At 39.3% G+C, this 23,604-nt stretch overlaps 1 protein-coding gene across 6 annotated transcripts in view; it reads left to right on the top strand.

Annotated features, from left to right (window-relative positions):
- SLC24A2 (solute carrier family 24 member 2) overlaps positions 1 to 23,604 on the top strand; it is a 274,386-nt gene that overhangs the window by 145,451 nt on the left and 105,331 nt on the right. For 3 of the 6 annotated variants that reach the window (XM_021078223.2, XM_021078320.2, NM_001244595.2), the window contains 2 exon segments: positions 17,520 to 17,558; positions 20,135 to 20,243. In XM_021078223.2, coding sequence (XP_020933882.1) covers positions 17,520 to 17,558; positions 20,135 to 20,243 — 148 coding nt within the window. 6 annotated transcript variants of the gene reach the window in all.

Here is a 23,604-nt window from a genome sequence, read left to right on the forward strand (position 1 = left end):
ATAAATATTTGTAGGGTTTCCAAGTTAACAAGAAATATTTTCTTTCTCTGGGCCTTGCCACCTCTCCTTCCCTCATCACTGTGTCTTATGCTTTAAAAGTTAGTTTGGGAGTTCCCATCGTGGCTCAGTGGAAACAAATCTGTCTAGGAACCATGAGGTTGGGGATTTGATCCCTGGCCTCCCTCAGTGGGTTAAGGATCTGGCATTGCTGTGAGCTGCATCGTGGATCACAGACACAGCTCGTCTCTAGTGTTGCTGTGGCTGTGACATAGGCCGGCAGCTACAGCTCTGATTAGACCCCTAGCCTGGGAACCTCCATATGCCTTGGGTGCAGCCCTAAAAAAAGACAAAAGGACAATAAATAAATAAATAAATAAATAAATAAATAAATAAATAAATAAAGTTGGTTTGCTTTCTCTGAATAACTGTGGTTCCTCTGATAAATGGGTTCAGAAGGGCCTAAAAGCTGTTGACTCTCATCTTAGTCAAGTGCTCATGTGGAAGGAGATGTGTCTGTCTCAGTTTCCATATTTGAGACTTGAGAATCTACTAATGCAAAATACTGTCATCATTACATTGGAAATTCATTATCCAGATGTTACCAATATGACCCACATGTTCAAACGAAATCGTTGGTAAAAAAGACACCTAAGGATGTCCCCCACACATGTACATCCCGAAGTATTTGCCTCACTGCTCAGTAGTAATTTCTATCATCTGGCTGGATGATAGGACGGGCATGACAGGGTCCAGCTAGCAGGCTAGCCTGGGCTGGTTCACACAAGGGCTGGACAGAATTCTAAGGGAACACCTACATGCATGCAAGGGCCCTTAAGACCTAATCTGGCACATTGTCACTTCTACCACATTCTGTTGGCCATAGCAAGTCATAAGACCAGCCCAGATCAAGAGGAAGGGAAATAAACTCCACTTCTTGATACAAAGAAACTTCAAAGTCGCTGTGGCAAAGATACATGGAAACAGGGAGGAGAATAATTACAGCCGTTTCGCCCACAAGCCACTACAATTAATAAAAGTGGAAGAACCACACAATGACCTATAATATAGTGACTTCACCTGGTGACTTTTAAGCAAGGTTATAGGAGAGAGGGATGCAGAACTGAGGGAGAGAATCTTTGTGTTGCAAAGGAATATGCAAAATGAATATTATTTGCTGAGAAAATGGAAAAATTGAAGCAGATGGCACTTTCATATGTCTCGGATGAGAAATGACTCTCTTGTCCAGTTCTCTTTGGTTCTATGAAGTTGAAATTCTTGGCCAAAGCTTCTGAGAGATTCAGTATTTGTTGGGGTAGGAATTTCAACCTGGCTATCTGCCGTCTCTAAGTTTAGATAATTAATTATTCCAGTTGTAGCTTCTTATAATTTTTTTTATTATCATGTATGTTTATTAAGTATATGTAGGGAATTCAGGAATTTTACATACATTATTTAATTTATGTTAACCTTCTGAGATAACTGTCATGCACATATTGCATGTGTAGGGACCGAAGGCTTAGAACCCTCCAGCTGCTGGCTGGAGGCCACAGAACAAGTGATTGGCAAGCCAGGGCTCTTCAAAACACTTTCTGTTATTCTGTAGTGTCATCCCATGGCTTTATCACCTTGAATCATGTCCCATGAATTAGCTCCTTGTTTTTAATACTTCATGTTTGAATTACAAATGCCAAACTCCAATGCATTAGGAAATAATTATTCCATTACAGAAAACAAACAAAACAGAGATTTCTTTAGATATTCCAGGGTGTTTAAAGGCTTGTGGATCTCCAAATCAACAGAGTGAACAGGGGAAAAGTATTAGAATCATCGGCCTAGTGAATATTCATTGGCAATAACAATGAATCATCCTGAATTCCTACCAAATCTCTCAAGGATGTGTATATTGAATTAAAGGGGGTTCATTTGGTGAGAATAACTTTTCCTCATTCAACTAAGTGCTCTCTGTTGGCCTTAAATTCTCTGCCCTCCCAGATGTTGACGTACCTTCTGATCCCATATCATCAAGCATGCAGACCTGCTTCTGGACCAGGCAGTGCTGGGCGTGAACCCCAACTTTAAGTCTGGGCTATTTACTCAATCTCACTGAGCCTCACTTTTTCCAGCAGTAAATGGGTTTGATAATGTATATGGAGCTGTTCATGTTACATGGGATAAAGCATCTAAATCAAGTTGTTTAAAGCTAAGTGCTATTGAATTGTCTCTCACCTGCATTTTTCAACAGATGTCAGCACAAAACAAAGCACAATAAGCAAACAGCTCCACAGAACAAGGGGACTTCACTCATTTATTGTCCTTTTCCATTTGTGTGTTCCACACCTGTCCTCCCTCAGTGAATATTTGTGATGGGAAATGGTCTTTGGCCCCTGCTTACAGAGTAACTAGCTGTCCTTTACCCCATCCAGTTGCCTCATCTATCTGCGCTTCACTTTTTCCAGCTACCAGACAATGGTGCTAAGGAGATACATTTCCAAAATGGCCTGGCAGGTTAAAAAAAAAAAGAGAGAGAGAGAGTCTTTTCCATTTTCTAACTTATTTACTTTGTGTTTTTCTTATTCTCCCTTCTGTGTTTCTTCGAAGTGAGCACAGTCACAGTTGTAAGGTACCCTGAAGGCTGCCAAAGCCCACAACCAGGGCACATATGGAACAAACACCATCGGGTGAGATGGGTGCCTGGTCCCAGAGTGGACCTTTGGCGCTCTGCCCAGTCTCTGCCCACTGAATAGAATTGGACCATCTGCAGTGACATTCAGAGATATTTTTCAGAGGAGTTTGAACTTATTGAGAACTTGTCAGTGTGTTTAACATGCTTTGTGCTGCCTTCTGCTCCAGCTCACCTCTGCCAGAACCCACTTTGATGGCATAGGGCTGTCAGTTGGATAGATTAGATGGGTCCTTTTGGAATTCCTCCTCCTATCATTGAGCAGTTGATCATTTGTGCCCCTTGTGATAATATCTTCCAGCTTCCAAAGGGTACATGTTTTGAAAGCATTGAATCAGTGATTCTTAATCTTTTTAGGGTATAGATACTTTTGAGAATCCAATGGAAGTATGGATACTTTTCCCCCTGTCCTTGAAAATTCATATGCACCTGAATTTTACACACATTTCCATGTGTATTTGTGTCTAGAGCAGCTTTCTTTTTTAATGAACCAAATGATTTTTGCTGATCTGCTCTCATGCGTTGGTGGGATAAATAGGAGGAGGTCCTAACAAATAAAATGGATACATATATATATATATATATATATACTTACTAACTAGCCAATATTATAAATATAAAAATAATCATGTTGTCAAAAAAACACCATTAGGAAGTGTTAATCTATTAAGGCTGCCTATTACCTATTGCTTTAATACAAAATGCACACATGCATGCACACATATGCACTCATACACACACATATGGTATAGAAGAATTTCCACATCCTTAGAAGGTAACATGTGAAGTGTTTAGCATGACATCTGCCACTTACTTTAAAATGATTCATAAAAATTATAAGTACATATATTGATAAAGCAAATATAGAAAATGCTAACAATTATTGAATCTAAGTGGTAGGAATATGGCTTTCATTGTATTACTCTTCAGACTTTTCCTGTGTTTGAAATTTTTATGATAGGAGCTTAGAGAATAAACACACACATTATTTTGAAAGAAGTGACAACACAAGCACAGTCTTTCACTTTTGGACTACATTTTCTTCATTCAGTCAATGAGCATCATTTTCCCATAGGAATGTAATTTTACCATATTAGAGTCCTGTCCAAAGATGTCCAAACATTACTGTAGCTTAGTAAGTAGTAGACTTTCAGTGAAGATATTGTGCAACATTACATGGTGATTCATCAGCGCTTAAGATGCTCTCTGGGCAGTAAGCTTGTGCCCTGGGACCTGCTACAAAATGAAGTCTCTAGAAATATCCAGAAGTTCTCAATGTCTAAACCCAAGTCTTCAGAGCCAGCAGCAGTTAGAAAGAAAGCTTTTTCTCCAGGATATTCTTCATGTCATCTTCCCCTAGTCCCACAACCAGTTTTTAATTCCAACACTGAAAATAGTGCTGAGTATTTGGCCAAGAACATGGTATTGGCTGTAATATCAGTACTTCCTGGCTCCATCTGATAGTAATGCAGTTAGGATTCCCAGAGCATATCTTTTCCATTTTTGTTACTGTGAGGCTACATCTGTTCTCAATGGTACACAATTTCCGTTGTGCTATTGACAGATAAGATACATCCTTGGAGATCAAAGCTGCTATATAGAACCAGAAATCTAATTTTACCGCCTGAACCTCCAACATCCTCAGTCCCTTACGACTTCATCAGCAGAAGCAGAGCACCTTCCTTACTTAATGGCAGGTTTCAATTTCAATTTCATCTCTCTTTTTCTGATTTTAACTTTTTTTTTTGTCTTTTTAGGGCTGCACCTGTGGCATATGGAGGTTCCCAGGCTAGGGGTCTAATTGGAGGTTTAGCTGCCGTCCTATACCACAGCTGCAGAAACACCAGATCTGAGCCACGTCTGCAACCTACACCACAGCTCATGGCAACGTCGGATCCTTAACCCACTGATCGAGGCCAGGGATCGAACCCACAACCTCTTGGTTCCTAGTCAGATTCATTTCCACTGTGCCATGACGTGAACTCCTTCACTTTGTCTTTATACCATTGCAAGAATGCATAATGTTGGAAGTAATAGTTTATTTTTTAAATTATGTACTTTTTTGTTCAAAGCAAGGCTAATGAATAAAGCTCTTGATTTCCTTAAATAGTTCTATGAAGATTGAATGGCTTCCATTTCCTGGATAAATTCCTTCTGTCCTGTGTGGAAGGTGAATTCTGAGTTTGCTTGGGGAGTGCAGAGAGAATGATGCAATGGACCCAGGGAAGTATGGCCAAGAAGAGCAGGGTAACAAGTTAGATTTCCTGAATTTCAACCCCAGTGCCTTCACTTCCTACCTGTATGTCTTTGAGCAAGCCAGTTAACTTCACTAGCCACTCCTGATCTTTAAAATGGGCATAATAGCAATTGGACATCTGTAGGCAAAAAAAAAGGACGATGACCAAAACTCACATTTTGTGTAGAAGTTAACTCAAAATGGATCAGGAGCTTAATTATGAAACAAAACTAAAGACTTCTGGGAAAAAAAATTGGGTAAAATCTTTGGAACCTAGGACTAGGCAAGCATTCTTATATGTGAACCAAAACCTGATGTGTCCAAAGAAATATTGATAAATTGGACCTCATCAAAATTAAAAACTCTTGCTCTGTGAAAGACCATGTCAAGGGCATGAAAGGACTAATTACAGATGGGGAGGAAATGTTTGCAAACCACATATTTGGCAAAGGAATTGTATCTAGAATATATAAAGATTTCTTGAAATATAATATTTAAAAAAAATCCAGTTAGGAAATGGGCAGTAGATAGGCACAAGCATTTCACTGATAAAGATATACTGATGGAAAATAAGTACATAAAAAATATTCAACATCATAAGCCATTGGGAAACACACATTAAAATCACAATGAGATAGTAAATATACCTATTAGGATGATAGAAACAAAAATAGCAATAATATCAAATGCTGGCAAGAATACAGAAAAAAAAAAAACTGGATCACTCATATACATTGCTGGTGGGCATATAAAATGATACAGCCACTCTGGGAAATAATGTGACAGTTCCTTTTAAAACTAAAAATGGTCTTATGACCCAACATTTGTATTCTTATCCCAGAGAAATTAAAATTGTTTTATGCAGAAACTTGTGCATGAATGCTCATGGCAGCTCTATTCACTGTAGCCTCAAACTGGAAGCTATCCAGATATCCTTCAATGGATGGATGTGGTTTATCCATATCATAGAATATTACTCAACAGTAAAAAGGAGCAAACTGTTAATATCTGCTACAACTTGGATGGCCTTCAAGGAAATTATACTGAGTAGAAATATCCAGTCTCAAAAGGATACATACTGCATGATTCCACTTAAATAATAATCTTGAGACAATTGTAGAGATGAATAACTGATTAATGAGTACCAGGGGTTAGGGATGAGGGGAAGGATGTATGTAGATAGAAAGGGGAAGCCCAGGGGAATCTTACGGTAATGGTAGAGGTAAGTATCTTGATTGCAGTGGTGGTTACAAGAAGCTATACATGTGATTAAATTGCATAGTGCAGTACAAACAGCATTCACACCAGACACAATCACAAGTAAGTACACATAAAAGTGGCAGAGTCTGAGTGAACACAGTAGATTGTACATGTCAACTTCCTGGTTTTGATATTATACTGTAGTTGTGTGAAATGCTAGTTTTGAGGGAGCCTGGGTCTGAAGTGTGCATAGCATCTCCCTGTGCATTCTTTTTTACAGCTACCTGTGACTATAATTATTTCAAAGTAAAAATATTTTGTTTTCAATGCTTCCTAATATAACTTTTCTCCTAGAATTGTGATGAGGATTAAATGAGCATTTAGCACAGTATCTCAAGTGCTCAAAGTCAGTAGGGATTTTATATATCAATGCCTGCCTTTGCTACTTAGTTGGAAGATTGTCTTAGAAGAGAGATTTAAACTAGCAAGTAAGTTCCATGGGAGCAAGGATTTGGGCTGTTTTGTTCTTAAATAGACAGTGTACCCATACCTAGAACAATGTATTTCCCATAAGGTGCTTATTAAGTATGTGTTGAAAAATGAATGAAAGAGTGGTTTTGAAGATACCATGAAGGAAGATATTTGGTGAATAGAGCAGGAGGGAATAACTTGGTAATATTCAAGGTAAGACACAGATAAAAGAGCTAAAAGGGCAGTTTGTCTGGACTGCTTATGAGAACAGAGGCTAGGAAAGATAAGTGATCTGAGTGACTGAAATTGAACCTTAATGTGGTTCTCATTACCCTAGGTTGCATCCCACTCAGGGAAATAGGAGTGATAACTGTCCTTGTGTCTAGCCCCATTGGTGGGGTTCCTAGTCTTTACCATGCATTCTTCTTTTCCAAGGTGCCCAGGTGTTTAATGGTCAGTGCCCAGGGGAACTTCCCTTACTGCCATGTTCTCCACTTCACTACATGGGGGCCTTGTCCCATTCAACGCTTCCATCAGCTAAAAGAAACTACCACACTCTTCTCTGCACCACTAGTGCCACAAAAAATTAGTCTTAAGGAGTCCCCTTCATTGCTCAGCGGTTAACGAACCTGACTAGGGTCCCTGAGGATGTGGGTTCGATCCCTGATCTCGCTCAGTGGGTTAAGGATCTGGCGTTGCCATGAGCTGTGGTGTAGGTTGCAGACGTGACTAGGATCCTGTGTTGCTGTAGCTGTGGTGTAGGCTGGCAGCTGTAGCTCCAATTCAGCCCCTAGCCTGGAAACTTCCATATGCCATGGGTGCAGCCCTAAAAAACAAACAAACAAGTTAGTCTTAGAGTTCCCATTATGGCTCAGTGATTAACGCACCCAACTAGTATCCATGAGGATGTGGGTTCAGTCCCTGCCCTCAGTGGGTTAAGGATCCTGAGTTGCTGTGGCTGTGGTGTAGGCTGGCAGCTGTAGCTGCTATTTGACCCCTAGCCTGGGAACCCCCATATGCCGCAGATGTGGCCATAAATAGACAAAAGACCAAAAAAAAAAAGTTAGTCTTAGTTTAAAAGGACCCATGCAATATTGTTTGGGCACAGGGTCTAGGGTTGAGGCAGAGAATTGTTGACCGCTATCACTCTATATTAGTCCAAAGAGTTTCTGCTGACTGTGACCTAAGCCCAACACTGAATCCAGGTCCCTCAATTTTTTCTGTCTTCGAGTGAGTTTCTTGCCTATCTGAACATCTTCCTTCTTTGCAAAACTCTAGTCCCCCAAAATTCCAGCTGTCAATCAAGAGATCAGTGTTTGCTGAGCATCTGCAGGGTGCTGGCACATAGGTAGGCAGAATATGAAATGTAAAGATGAGTAACGGATTAAGACACCCATTTTCAAGAAGGTTATAGTTCCAACCAAGCAAACAAAATGGCAAACACAAGCAATCGGAAATGACTGTGAAATGCTAATTCTAACTAAAATTGGAGGTCAAAGAAGGGAGGTTTTATATCATTACATTTCTATGAGTATAAGATAGCCTGATCAGAGGATGCATCTCAGATACATGGGAGGAGAATGATTTAAAAAGCAATGGGGTACAACTATAAATGTAATAAATTCATTGAGTAATAAAGAAAAAAAAGCAATGGGTCATTAGCTTTCAAATGCTAAGAAGAAAGTGACATGATTTGGCGTTAGACTGAAAAGCCATTTGCCTCTGCCTTCATTTCATATGAGCATATGTACTCATTAAAAATGTAAGCTCTGATTTCACTTATTTACTGTTAAGTTCATGTTCGTTGAGCATCTAGCAACTACTATACTGTGGAATAATAGAAAATGGAAAAAAAAAAAACCATTGTCTTTGCCCTCAGGATGGTTCTCAGCAGTGGGAATGTGAGAGATGAAGCAAATTATATAAAAGGATGAACTCGAGAGCAAGTTGTGGGGGGATAATGGGGGAGGCGCACAGGGTGTGAGTGGGATCTGAAAGTAGCCAAGCTGTGTTCAAAATGAATCCATGACCTGAGTGAGCCGTTTCCTCCCGTCCTTTCTTGGGAACAGGAGAGCAGATCAAGGAATGGGGCCGAGTCGCAGTATTAGTATATTTTCAATAGAAAATGTTATAAACTTGTTTTTTGTGCTCTTTGTGGTTTTCCCAAAGTTTAATTAACTATATTTTTATTAAGTGTTTAAATTGGGTCTATGTGATGTTCATTTGCTTCCTGGGAATTCCAAGACTAAGTTCAGCAAATCTGGCACCTCTTATTTTTCTGCATGTATGGAAATTATGTGAGTCCTATAAGAATCAGCTACTGGTGTGGTGCCAATGAAATTTCTAGAATCACAAGTTAAAATGTGGTATTAATAAAGTTACACTGTACCTGAGAGACCATAAAAGTGAAAAGATACATGTGTCAAAATCACAAAGTTACATTACATTCAAATTATAGTCCAGTTCTCTTTGAAGCTCAGGGTTTGTTTTTTGGTTGTTTGTTTTTAATCTTAAATTTGTGAGAGTTTTTTTTTTAATATTGGTAAAGAACATTGTAACCAATGATATTCTCAAAAATTAAATCACATCTTCAATTTTATCAGTTTCAAGTTGTACTTTAAGTGTCTAGTGCCTTTGGTATATGTTGTTTAAAATTTTATAGACTCAGTCTTTTTTTATATATTCTTTATAGTCTTTGCTTGCTTGTCTCTAAGCCAGGTGTATGCTAAATCCAAAATTAGTAAATTAATCATAAAGCATGAATAGAGAAGTTATAGTCAGACCATAGTTAATCCACTTAAATATATCTTTAAATATAACAGTTTTAAGTGAGCTAATTACTTTCTATTCTTTCTGTCTGGTTAATTTTATGATAGCATATTCTGGAATTTAACTCCATGAAGACAGATTTTTGTCAGTTTTGATCACATCTGTATCCCTAGAACCTACAATAATGCCTGCCATATGGTAAAGCATCCAATAAATGTTATCAAATAAATATTAAGCAGCTGACCAAATAAATCTTCTTTATTCAAAACTTGCTATTCAGAATCTCCCATTGATGCTTCTGACACTGGGAATATGATTGTTTCGTTTTTTAAATTGTTCTTTCCTCGAAACAAAGCAACAGCACTTGTCCATCAAGATTGGGCACAACATGCTTCTCAGTAAACTAAATATAAACTAATGTGGCACGGCCACAGTGATAAATGGACTACCAGAGGGCCCCACTTTTCCCACCTAGTGCTGAGCTATAAATTCCTTAATACAAGTCAATTTGATGTATGGATAAACTAGTTTGCATTGAACCTATGCGACTATGAAGGTCATAATAGTACCTCGATGACCTTTAGAAGACGTTCAAAAGAAAATTTATGACAGTTGTAGGCAAGTATCAATAATAATGCTGGAAGAGACAAAAGACAGGAAAATAACCTCTGTACTTTCTCTATTTCCAAGCACCAACTTTTTGTACCAAATGAACACAAATAAAATCTGTTGTTCAGCATTCACAGTAATCACTTGGCAATGATTTTCTGGCTTCCATTGAAAGTCAGAATGCATAAATAGTTCTTAATATACATAAACTATTTTTGCTGTGTTTGCTGTTCTAGTACCTCTAGCCTCCTTCCCCTGGGCCACTGCATGGAAAATTCCACTTTTTTTGTCTCCACAACACTTAGAGAGGCTGTGGAGCCCAGCTGTCTGAGTTTATATTCCAGCTCTGCTTCTTACTAGCTATGTGGCCATGGGCAAATTGTCCAACCTCCATCAGCCTTGGGGTCCTGATGTGTTAGAGGTGGCAGGAGTGGTTATAATACCTGTTATTATGAGGATTCAATGAGATATTATACGTGAAGCCCTTGACACTTTTCTTTTTTTTCTTTTTAGGGCTACACCTGCAGCATATGGAAGTTCCTAGACTAGGGGTTGAAATGGAGCTGCAGCTTCTGGCCTACAGCACAGCCACAGCAACACCAGATCTAAGCCACATCTGTTACCTACACCATAGCTCATGGCAGAACCGAAATCCTTAACCCACTGAGCATGGCCAGGGATCAAACACCCATCCTCATGGGTATTGGTTGGGTTCGTTTCTGCTGAGCCACAATGGGAGCTCCCCCTTGGCACATTTTAAACTTTCAATAAATATTATCCATTATTAGTGGAATCTACTTTATTTGCAGCAAATTATTCTGTGGTATGTCCAGCATCAGCATTTGTTGGACTTTTAAGTTCACAGTGCTTTAGACACTCTTTCCTTAGAAGAAGTCAGGCAATCCAGACTTAATATGTGAACGCATTGGGGTTCTTTCCCAGTCAAAGGAAATTTGTGTGACTAATGCCAGGACACCACTAACAGATTGTGTTTGATTGGCATATCAAAATGGTTCATTAGCAATTGTGAGAATTGCTCAAACAATACAGCAGAGTATATTGGCAACATCTGGATTTTTCAAGGGGAGGCAAGAGTTGGCAGGGGTGGTTAAGATGTTAATTCCTAAATTAAGTGAATTAACAAAGGTGCTTAGTATCCCAAGGACAGAAACAGCCTGAGGCACTTCCCACTTCTCCCTTTCCATTTAAAAAATTAGGATTAATATCTTCTGTGTACTCACTTAATAAGAAGGATTCAATAGGGGCTCTGAGGAATAGATTTAAATAATCATCATTTCTATTAATGTAGCCAATGGAGGAAGGATCAGAGGAGCTTTAGTCCCTGACATAGGACCACACAGTCCCCATTCTACCTGAGTGTCCTGACTCTCTCCTGCTGCCTGGTTGCATTTTTAGTAGCCATGTCAGGGACCATGAGAGGCACGAGGTGAAACCTGCTCTCAAGAATCAGCACTTCCACTCTTTGGGAGGCTGGCTGGCAGAGTTGGGCATAGTGTACACCCAATACAGCTTATCAATTTAGTGAGAAGTATTTAAATCTTTTTTGTTTTTATTTTACTTTTTCCAGCTTTATTGAAATGTAATTGACATATAACCTTACATATAAGTTTAAAGGATTCTAGGAGTTCCCTGGTGGCTCAGGGGGTTAAGATTCTGGTGTTGTCACTGCTTTGGCGCAGGTTCAGTACCTAGCCCAGGGACTTCTGCATGCCATAGTCGCAGCCAGAAAAAAAAAGTTTCAAGGTTCTACCTTCTCTTAATCTTCTAGTCTCCAGAGCATCCTGATCCACGAAGGTATATGAATTATGAAATACTAGCCCTGCTTTGCCAGTCCTAAACCCTTCGGACAGTGCTGACTCATGGAAAGAGATGGAGTTCAGAAGCCAAGTGAAGGAAATATAATCTGTTGTGTCATTTCCTCTTCCCTCAGTTGCCAACCTTGGATGTGCCCAATTAACCATCCTCTAGTGTCCTACAGAAATCTCCTCTCACCATCCTAATCAATGGAATTTTCCTGCTTCTCTTAGAAACCACCCTGTTCACAACCCCAAACCTAATTTGGGCATATAGTTTGTCATTATTCTCTCTTATGGCTCCTGTTATTAATAGTAATGATAATAGAACTAATACATAGTGCTTACCATGTACCAAACATTATCTAAGCACTTTACATGTTTTAACTCATTTACCCTCCCAACAACCCTCTGAAGTAGTTGCTATTATTACCCCCATTTGACAGATGAGGAAACTAAAACATAAAGAGAGGAGCAGCTTGTCCAAGGTCACACAGCTAATAAATGACAAAGATAGGGAAATAAACCTAAGCAGTCTGGGCCTGAATTCTGTATTCTTGATAATTACATGACACCTCTTTTTATCCTACATTATTTCTTCTGTCCCTAAGTAATTTCACTTACGTCTCCTTCATTTTGAAGCATATCTAAATTTCTTCTGAAATTTCTTCCTGCAATCCTAAATATTTCAAGATCATGGAAATTATTCAGATAAATTTTCAAAATGCTTTGCTTCCAAAATGTGAGTTTCCATTACCATGCTTTTGACTTAATTTCCATCCTTTCTTTCCATCCCAGTGTATTTCTTTAAACCAGAGTTGCAAATGGGTATTCTTGCACCCTGGGTTGCCACCCTCAGCACTTCATTAATCTTTGAGATTCTTATTCTCCTAAAGAACAGTGACAGTGGCATAATTACCCAGCAACCAGTAGTAAAAGTAATTTGCTTTTAAATCTCTTAGTATTTCTTTCCTTAGGAATTTATTTAGTCCTGTCCCCCTTAATATTTTAGGGAGTATGTTAGGAACACAGTAAAGGGAGGCAAAAACACATGATTTTGCATCTGATTAAGAAGTGGTTGGGAGTTCCTGTTGTGGCTCAGTGGTCAGTGAATCCAACTAGGAACCATGAGGTTGTGGGTTCGATCCCTGGCCTTGCTCAGTGGGTTAAGGATCTGGTGTTGCCGTGAGCTGTGGTGTAGACTGGCGGCTACAGCTCTGATTCAACCCCTAGCCTGGAAAGCACTTTATGCCATGGGTGCGGCCCTAGAAAAGACCAAAAAAAAAAAAAAAAAAAAAAAAAAAAGTGGTTGGGTTTCTTTCCTTTTAAATTTCATATTTGAAGATTATGTACCTTTTATCTATCCTTCTAGGCTTTGAAGGTTTATTCATCTTTAACCAGAAGAGAGATTTGAATGTTTTTGCTTATTACCTGTAAATATATTGAAAAAACAAGGAGACATCATTTAATACTTCATTGTTAATTCCTTTAATGAAAATCAATCAGTCAAATCATCTCTTACCTAACCTTTCTAAATTCTAAGACATTAAAATTAATATCAATTAATTATGGGTTAATATCTCCAATTATCAGCATGTATATTTTGGATCATATTTATGACAAAATCATTATACTTTTAGAGCTGTTCTTATAGACTACATAGTTGCTTCTGGGCCCTTTCTCCCTGAATTTAGGTACATTTCTCAGGACTTAGTGGAAGGTTATGGTGGTGGAAGTGTATGGTTGTTACTTGACTGTTGTGAAAAATTGCTCATCTTTCGTTTTTGTTGCCAATGTCACTGGCCAGAAAATCCACCCTTTACAGCCTTGTCTTTTGGCATGAAATCTTCCCAGTAACCCACATGATTATGTAACTTGCAGGTGAGTGGTTACCAGAGTAAACCAGGCACTGCATGCTCATGATGTAGCTAAACTATGCAGTATTCACCTGATGTTTATACGTGTGAGGTGGTAGCCGGGGCCTGTACGTGAGGTAAGGCTCTATACAGAGTCACATCAAAACTACATTTAGTAGTCAGGGAAGTCATTTCAAACGAGTGGCTTTCAAGGGTCAAAGGACAAAAGATTTAAGGATTTGAAGATGGTTTATAACATTAAAAATGCTTTGTACATGAGCTATATATTTTCTTATCGGGGGTGGAGGAATGTGGCACTTTTAAAACACCTAGAAAATTATAGCAAAATTCCCATTTAGAATCGTTCCACCTGGAAGGACAACAGATATTAATGACATCATCTCACTTGCTCTTTATTTAATTACTTGCCATAATCAAGGAGGAGGTCAGTTTAAATTAAATAAAAGATTAGATTACAGAATATTTTAAGCAAAAAAAATGTTCCTCAAGAATTGCTATGGAATGCTATGGAATCCTATGGATTTGGCTTGACAAATCTTTCCTATAACTGGCACAGTCTTTGAACTGACCATTGGGAACTGGGCTGTCAAATTAGCGTAGCACAAGTATATGATATTTTGGTGTGTTTGAGATTAAGGAAATTTAAAAAGCAGTATACATAATAAGAATGCCAAGATTGGAGTTCCCATCATGGTTCAGCAGTAAGGAATCCAACTAGTATCCATGAGGATGAGGGTTTGATCCCTAGCCTCGCTCAGTGGGTCAGCGATCTGGTATTGCCATGAGCTGTGGTGTAGGTCGCAGACATGGCTCAGATCTTGCATTGCTGTGGCTGTGGCATAGACCAGCAGCTGCAGCTCCAAATTGACCCCTAGCCTGGGAACTTCCACATGCCTTGGGTGTAGCCTTAAAAAGAAAAAAAAAAAAAAAAAGAATGCCAAGATATTAATCCTTAAAGTCACATCAGTCCTGTTTTGAAGAAGTTATTTTTTTCTGTGACATCGAATGGGTTAGAATAAACATACCGGATGTTCAACAGCCTTGAAAATAAATTTGCAACACTGAGGCCAACCCAAAACCCAGATACTTAGCTAAATAATCCAGTGATTAGAAATACTACATGTTATGCACATTTGGATCATTTCCTTCTGCCTTCACCTCAGTGTAATTTAAAGCCCTTTAAGGAGTTTCCGCTGTGGCACATTGGGTTAAGGATCCAGTGTTGCCACAGCTATGGTATAGATCACAGCTGCAGCTTGGATTCGATCCCTGGCCGATGAACTTCCATATACTGTGCACACAGATGAAAAAGAAAGAAAAAAAAACTGAATTCCTAACATAATCAGAAACACATTTCCAGGACTGTGAGGCTGCTTCAAGATGTGATTAGAGGAGGCTAAGTCAGGTGAGCATCAGGAACTATCAGTAGAGGTAGGCAAATCCTGGAAAATGAGCAGTTATCATCATATGTCACATTTCTTATGTTTTTTGCAAGAGAGCTACATGAAAGGAAAGTGGAGGGATATTTTAATGACCTCAGTTGCCATTTATGCATATACCTGAATTTACATGTTGTAACCTGATGTATATTCACGTCTACAAATTATACTTGAAAACAAACTAATGTCAGCATATGCTGATGTTAAACAGCAAGGCATTTTGTAAAGGATTTCAGACCTTTCTCTGCCCTGAGTTTTGTCTTTGTAGCATCTACATACAAGGCACTTTCTTTCCATCTATTGTGTCTTATGAGCCTCCTGGCTTGTGAGAGAAAAAGCAAATCCATGGCATAGATTTTTTTTTCTTCTTTTCAGACCAAAAGGCATATTTGGATTTTTTTTCTTCCTCAGATTTTTTAAAAAATATATCTTTCAAATCCAAATTCTCTGCTGAAGATACTTTTGTCCTTATAAAGACCACCCTTTTCTTTCCTCAGTTTCATTCTGTTCCTTCATGTTCTGTGGTATCGCTGGGGTATATCAACCCCAGCTTATAATTATTTGTCTCCTATTTAGCCACGAGGTGTAAATTTGCTAACTGAAAAGGCGTGCTCTGACAGTTAATCTCGATGTATGTCCAAAGGCTGAGCTGGCTGCACTGGATAATTTCCCTGGGGGATTGTTCTGTAGAATGTGGAGCCATTTGTTGAACTGTCTGATGTGGGAGAAGAGAAAATGAAAGGACTGCCAGAGAGAAATGGAATCACATGGTGCCTTTCAGAGCAAAAATGGAAATCAAAGAAGAATTTCAGGTCCATTCCAGTTCCCCAAGCATGTTCCTGGAGTTAGGGAATCAGGGATATTTTCTTATTAGTGCTTTTAGAAAAAGTCACTGAGAGCGAGCTCCAGATTAGGAGGTTATGACAAATTAAGTCATGCCCGTGGGCTGTATTCAGAAATTACCTGCCACCTAAACACTTCATCTGTGCCTGAGACTTACAAGTTCTTTGAGGGTTAAAAGAAAATGTGGATGTTGATATTGACTCTAAAATCCAAAAAAGTATATATAAGATTATTAAATGTTCCATTGAATGTCTACAAAATATGTAATATCACCTTCATTAAGTATTCAATTTAGTCTTCTTAAAAAGTTAACATGGGAAACCAAATTGCAGGTTCAGTTTTCTCACTTTCCAAGATGCCCAGCATGCCAATCACACATGGAATGAATTGCACATACATAACGAATAATTTGAAGTGCAAAATTATAAGAATCCTTTCCATTTTTTTTTACACAAAAATGTCTATTTTAGGTGGAATGTGAGGGCTTCTTAGCATTTTCTTCTATGACATGTGTGGTAGGACTAAAAAAAGAGAGAAGATTTTAAAATACCTCCTCCCTCATCTCTTCTTCTCCTGGTGTTTGATTAGTCCTAAAGACACAGGTCAGCAGCAATGCTAATGGAGAGGACCAGAGGCAACAAGAGAAAGGGTCCGATTTTTGCTCTGTGCACCTATAGTTGAGGTGAGGTGATAGAGGCAGTGGTCTGATCATGGGGAGGTTCACAAGGCAGGAAGGATCACAGAATGGTGCCCAGGTCTGTTAAAGAGGGAGTATTTGCATTAAGTGGGAAAGCAAAGCTGTCCATTGGGGCACATTGGAAGAGCACCAGGGTCCCTTGTCTGTGTTGTATTCTCCCTCAGCAGATGACCCAGCCCTCACGTGCCCTTGTCTTTCAGTTTACTTTTCTCAACTTGACAGATATTTCCATTTTGTGATGGAAAACATCAAGTGGTGGGGTGGGAATGAAGGTGGATTATCTGAATTCCATGTGTAATATTCTTAGTTTCTAATTTGGTGGCCTCACTTCTTCAGGCTTTATTTGCTTCACCACATGTGGGGTGGAGAATGTTAACTCAATCCAACATGGCCTGGGCTATAACCTTATAATCCCAACCTCCAGTAATAAGCACGAATAAGAGTTTGGTATAAGTCTTGCAGAACTTTTTTCTTCACATATACTAAAGTGTTATTCATTTATTTCCTTTTTAGAAAATGAGATAATAATATATCTTAGATATTTTTCTGTGTAGACACGTGTGTACTTACCTCATTCGTTGTAATAACCACATGGCATTCTACTGGATGGCTGGGCCACAACTGATTTAACTGCTCTCTGTTACTGAGCATTTGGGTTGGCCATTCATCTTTGATCTTTCAAGAGAATGTACTATGTACCTAAATAAACCATTGTATATTGGCTGGAAATATGTACTCTTGACCCTCTGTGTTGGAATAAACTTTCCCAAGAGCGGAAAGAGTCTTTTCCCGTACTGATGCCTATGATTAAGTGTAAAACCTATATGTGACTTGTTGTTTATTTCTCTCTTTGTCTTTTGTTTTTGCCTTTTCCTCTTATGCAGTCATCTACAGCCAGGGACAAGGATGAACAGGCTCTACCGGTAGGAAGCAGTGGCCTTGTCTGTACATGTCCATGTGCCTGTGGAGAATGTGAGGGCAGAGGTGGGCGGAAGAGGGGCTCTTGTGCTCAGCAGATTATGCTCTCCCTTGGAATACTTAAAGGGTTTAATCTACTGGTGTATGTACACTTTGTCCTATAATTACTGTCAACTGACTCCTGACATTCAGTGACAAATTACTTCTGGGATTAGATTTCAGAAAGTTTGAGTTCTCTCTTTCACTTGGTGTGAAAGAGTTGAAAGAGTAAGATATTCCCAAATTCCATTCCAAGGGATGTTGAGCTGGTATTTGGGGACAGTGTAGGATCTAATGCTTGGGATCTATTTCTCTGTGTATATGCATGCACCTATTTTTTTTGGTTGGAAATTTCTTTTGGTTCCATCAAAAGAAATGCTGCATGAGATATGTTATTCAATTTATGCATAATGCTCCCAAAGAATGCTTGAAGTTCTATAGATATAATTCTGGCCTAACGAAGATCTCCAGAGAAGAGGTGTTTCAGCTTCCCAGAATAAGGACTATAGTAACAGTGATTATGACAGATAGTTAGAAACAAACACATTTTCCAATTAACACATCACATTTTGTATTGTGCAGCTTGGCAAGGACATGACCTTCAGAGTTTTTGTGTTCGGCCATCAAGTAGTGATTACATTTCAACTCTTCTCAAATCTTTTAATCTTGCCCCTAAAAAGTATTTAACCTTAATCATCTGAATCAAATAACACAAAGGCATTTTAAAAATGTTCTAGATTTTTGAGACTGAAAGGACTAATAATGAAGATATATATGACCTCATTCTTCCTCCTGTTATGCTCAGAGCAGAGACTTACGACACACATTGAAAGCCAACAGGCTATGCTAGATCTAGTACTGGGCTAGAGGTATAGACCCAGTCTCTTCCTTTGTGAAGCATGATCTAGTTCACCACTGAGACACCAGTAATCACCTCTGAATCTTCTCCAAACCCCATAGAGTTGGAAGTATTATTTTTAATAGATAGCAATTATAATAAAATCACAGTAAAAAATTCTGATTTCCCCATGTTTCTTATAATGACATTTTACTCATACTTCAAGCTTACTCTGGGTTTCATGTTTGTCTCCAAACATGTGGACCATATTGTGAAGTATCCTGCAAAATAAAGAATGTATGGGCAATAGTTTTGAAATATTGTCCAAGTTAATCAAGTTAGCCAGATTTTTTTAAACTTGATGGTCTAATGTGTAGCTTAAAACTCTACAAGTGGTCCAGGATGTAGTACCTTCCAAATATAGTTGGTTATGGAGCCTCCTATGGGACTTTTCCTGCATGTGGTGGAATGTTTTACAAATCCTATCATGCAAAGGATTGAAAGACTCAGTGGGACATAATACTGTATTTCTATCTGACCCTAGGAAAATTTCATGTCACAACTTTGGACCAAAAAGTTCAATAAGATTCCCTCACAGGATATTTACCCCCCTCCCTCTTAAATCTGCCTATCTATTAAGCTTGGATGCCTCTGAAGCATCTTCCCTTGTGATAACCAGCACAAAATCAACCAAAGGAGGAGAAAGCAGTTCATATTCAGGATATAAATTTATCAAAATTCAGAGAGTTTGGAGTCTCTCCTTTTTCGATTATTTGCTTTTGAAGATGTAAGGGTAAAAGTTTGTTGGTAACCTCATCTCTATAAAGTCATTCTTCCTCCCTTACCTTTCAATTTTATTTATCTGACCAAAACATCACACAAGTAGGAATTTATAAAGGGGGGGTCCCCCTTTGGAGTTAAGACGATTCTCTGTGGATTCATAGTAGGAGGTTCTCTCTTTTCAAATCTCACATAACATAGACTATAGGGCTTCATAGATGAGAGCTGTGGTTGCCAGCATGGAGATGAGGTACCCTGGAAGGTATGAGGATGTTCCTTTGTGGAGCAAGTGGAAAATAGTAGCACCTCTATCATTTGCTTTCTATATTATTCTTCAGAATTTCTAATTTTGCAAATGTTCTATGATATATATAATCATAATTTAGTATGTGTCTGGATATGAAGATATACTTAAATTGATATAGATACATATATACACACTCAAAAATTTTACTGAAAGGGAGTGCCATCTGAACAACTTAGAGACCCAATCACTGGTTCAGAGAACAGATTTTGAGTGAAGCAGACCTGTGGTCCATTCCTCTATCTTCCATATTTTGTCTGTATGACCTGAATACCTCATTTTGCTTCTCTGATGCTAAGTTTCCTCATCTGTCTAAAGGGACAATAACAGTACCTAATTCATAGGACTCATGTTGAGAATGAGATCAGTACATGGAGGTGAAGGATGTAGCACAGTGACCAGCATATAGTAAGCTCTAAAAAAGTGATGGCATTCATTTCTTCAGTAGGAAAGAATGTGAGAACCCCATTCCATCAGGAGACTTTGAAGGAATGTACTTTGCAACTCTTTGTTCAGTTGTGTGTGATGCTATGACAGACTAGGTGAGGATCTTACCTGTAATGCACCTGGCTTTGTGCCTCTGAGATCTAACAGCACCTCTGTCTGGTTTCTCTGCTCAGGCTAAGCCACGACTCCAGCGAGGTGGGAGTTCTGCCTCCCTCCACAACAGTCTCATGAGGAACAGCATCTTCCAGCTCATGATACACACCCTTGACCCACTTGCTGAAGGTAAACACCGGGCTTTAGTTTGGCAGCGTGTTTGAGGGGGGAAAGGATGCGAAAAGACTTCTCTTCATAAAACATGTTTACGCTTCTGTCACAAACCTGCTGATGTCTGCATGTGTAGCCTCTGCCATAGGCAGCCCTCGCCTTTCGGCATGCTTTATCTGCAACAGCTCTGTTCATGATCGGAGATTTTTTACCAGGAGCAAGAGCGAGCAGAGGTCCTTTTGCTGATTGTGTCTTTTGATGCCTCCAGCATAAATACTGTTTGTTATGAGGCAGAGAAGACAAGAGAGGTTTCTCTCCCTTCCAGCAAGAGTGCTGGGAGGTTCTCTTTCGTCATCCTCCTAAGTTTCAAAATGAAGTTTTATGTGAAGACAAATGGATTAATTGTGCATCTTTATTTAAAAAAAAAAAGGATAAAAGAGCTACATGATTAGAAGGGCTGTGAAGTTTTGGGACTGATGTTTGCTGCAGAATGTTGACACTGTGCCTCTTCTTTGGCAATTGGAGAGTAGCATGTGAGCTTCTAAGCATCTAAAGAGCACTTCCTAAGGTAGCTGCTTAGAATCAGACTGAAGAGGCCTGGTTCATCTCCTAGGGCCATCATCAAAATCACCACCAAGAATCCAACATTGTGTTCTTCCAGTTTTAGTCATTTACAATGAAGCCAGATGCATCATGTTTCTTAAAATTGCATAAATATCCTAAAAAAATAACTTTTCAAGGAAGTAGATAATCTGATGCATCAAATAAATATCAGAGTTAGGTCACTAGCAAGCGGTTTCAAATATAACCAAGTCTTCTGTTCTCCCTTCATCCCTGGACTCTGCAGTCAGGCCTGATGTTACATGGGGGCAAATAGCCTGGGAAACAGGACTCTGCCACTAAGCAAACACACAGGATGAGATTGTGAAATCACATTACATAAATTGGGGGTCTTAACCAACATGGGGCTTTGCTAAATAACTTCAAGGATTCAGGCCATCAGGAGATTCAGATGAAGTCCAGAAAGCTCAGGGATCTTAAGAGTAGCTTCCAGGACCTGTCTTCCCTCACTGGACACATGCCTTCATGCAGAATAGTGAGGGTCATAGGCTCACCTCTCCCTGTGGAGAATTTAAATTACAAAACATTTTCATCTTATACCCCAGATAACGTTTTCCAGGGAGCTCTCCCTCATAGATCCTGTATTCCACTTACTTGGGTAATCTGTAACCAGGAAACATCCTAAATATCATTATTTACCAGAGGTCCACTGGATGAGAGAATTTTCCTTGGTTACCAGCCTTCCTTTTTCCCTGGGGTCACCGCAAAGAAGTGATCACAGTGAGTGAGGGTAGCACAGGTCAGCCTCCTCTCAGCCACAGAGAAGATGTGTGACTTTGGGCAACGTACAGCCTCTCTAGCACCTGGTTCCTTCAACAATAATCATTCCCTTTGTCTAGCACTTTATAATTGACAAAGCATTTTTGCACCTGTGAATCCACGCTTCGTAATAGCACTGCGTTGCTAACATTATTCTAAATCTGATGAAAGAGGATACCACCAAAATAGATCTCAAATGTATCTCCTCCTTTCTCTGCCAGCTCTTTATTCCAAGCCATCTTCATCGCTCGCTGGCTGATCTACCACGTCCCCCAGTGCCTCTGTCTTTACATATTTTCCACACAGCCACCCAAGTTATCTTCTTAAAAAGCAAACCAAGTCATGTCACTCCTGTTAACCTTCAGAAGCCTCCCCTTGACTCTCAGGAAAATTGTGACATCCTTGGCATGGTCTCCATGATCTAGCTCTGTCTCCAAATTCAATTTGACTGACTTTGCTTTAGCCAGAGAGAGGCCTTTCTGTTCTCAAACAGGTCCTTCTTTCCTGCCTCAGGGTCTTTGCATAGGCTCTTTCCCCTCCTCCCCCAAATCCGGAATACTTTTCTTTCGCCCATCTTCTTCCACTTTTCCCTGCTTTATTCCTGCCCATTCATCAGCACTCTGTGTAATTGATACTTCTTGACTATCCAGTAGAAATCAGCGCCCCAGTTGTCATCTCTCATTGTACCCTTTAATTTCTCTTTATTTTTCACGTTACAATTTGTATGATTATTTGTTTATTGCCCATATCCCTCATGACACAATAAATTTCTAGAGAACAGAAACTCTATTTATTAACAATTTTCCCCTAAATCTAGCAGACTACCTGGCACATAGTAGCTACTAAGGCTGAGAATGACTAAGCACCTTGGCGAAAGTCATGTTTTTGACCTGATAGTCACAGTTTCAAAGCCCTCTGCACCACGAGTTTAAGGTTGTATCTTGGTTATTTTGAGCCACCATCTTCCTTACCCAACACCCAGAAGATCCACATGAGAGAAGAAACGAACTGTCTTATCTGCCTCAACTTGTTTATGAGCAGGTGAGTATATTGATTTTTGGCAAGACACATTATGTAGTAGTTGATGACAGACTCCAAAGCCAGACTCTCTGGATCCGAATCCCAGCTTTGCATTTACCAGCTGTGTGACCTTGGACAAGTTACTTAACCTCTCTGTACATCAGTTCCCTCATCTGTAGAAATCAGTTTGATATATAATAATGTCTACATCATAAAGTTGTTATAAGGACTAAAGGAGTTAATATACATTAAGCATTGAACACATTGCCTGGCAGATCATAAGGATTATCTAAAGGTTTGGAATTATTCTTTCATTGTTTTGAAAAATAATGTGTAATATGATTTATTTTAAATTCAAAATATTCAAAAGGGTATGGTGAAAAATAAGACTTTCTGCTCAATCAACCTCCCAATTTTCTCCAGTCCCCCAGTTCTCCCAGAGGAAACCACAGCCACCAATTTCTTAAGGCTCATTCCAGAGATGCTCTATGAATACACAACTCTGTGTGTGTGTCTGTGTGTCCATCCTTGCCCAGAGATCTAAAGAATCTGTGGGGGTTTTTTGAGGGAGTTCAGTTTCTAGTTGGGCTTATTTTTGTTTCTCTCTTTGGTGGAGGAGGTTATGCTTTGTTTCTGTGAGATAAGAGAAAGTGAATCTGAGTTGTCTCGAAGTCGGGCCATCAGTGATTTTCCAAATCATCTGGCCCTTATAGGGTTGTGCTGCAATTAAAGTGTTTGTTCCTGCTATGCCAGAATGTGCCTTCTGAATCCAGGCACCTACTTTCAAGGTGAAACCTATCCCTGAAGGACATGGAGTGCTCCAGTGGTGTGAATCTGGGAGAAGGCTGAGAGCCATAATCAGTTCTGGATTTGAGTGATTAGAAAATATGGAAAGTACTTCAATGCTTTAAAATTGCTTCATAGCATGTGGCCAAGAAAGCAGATTGCTCTGGTATTTTTCCCCCAAAATTCACAATCA

Source organism: Sus scrofa, chromosome 1 (genome assembly GCF_054392235.1).
Source record: "Sus scrofa isolate SSC_HxYL_T2T_F1_AM1 chromosome 1, Sscrofa_HxYL_maternal_Yorkshire_Landrace_v2.0, whole genome shotgun sequence".
Classification (NCBI taxonomy): Eukaryota; Metazoa; Chordata; class Mammalia; order Artiodactyla; family Suidae; genus Sus; species Sus scrofa.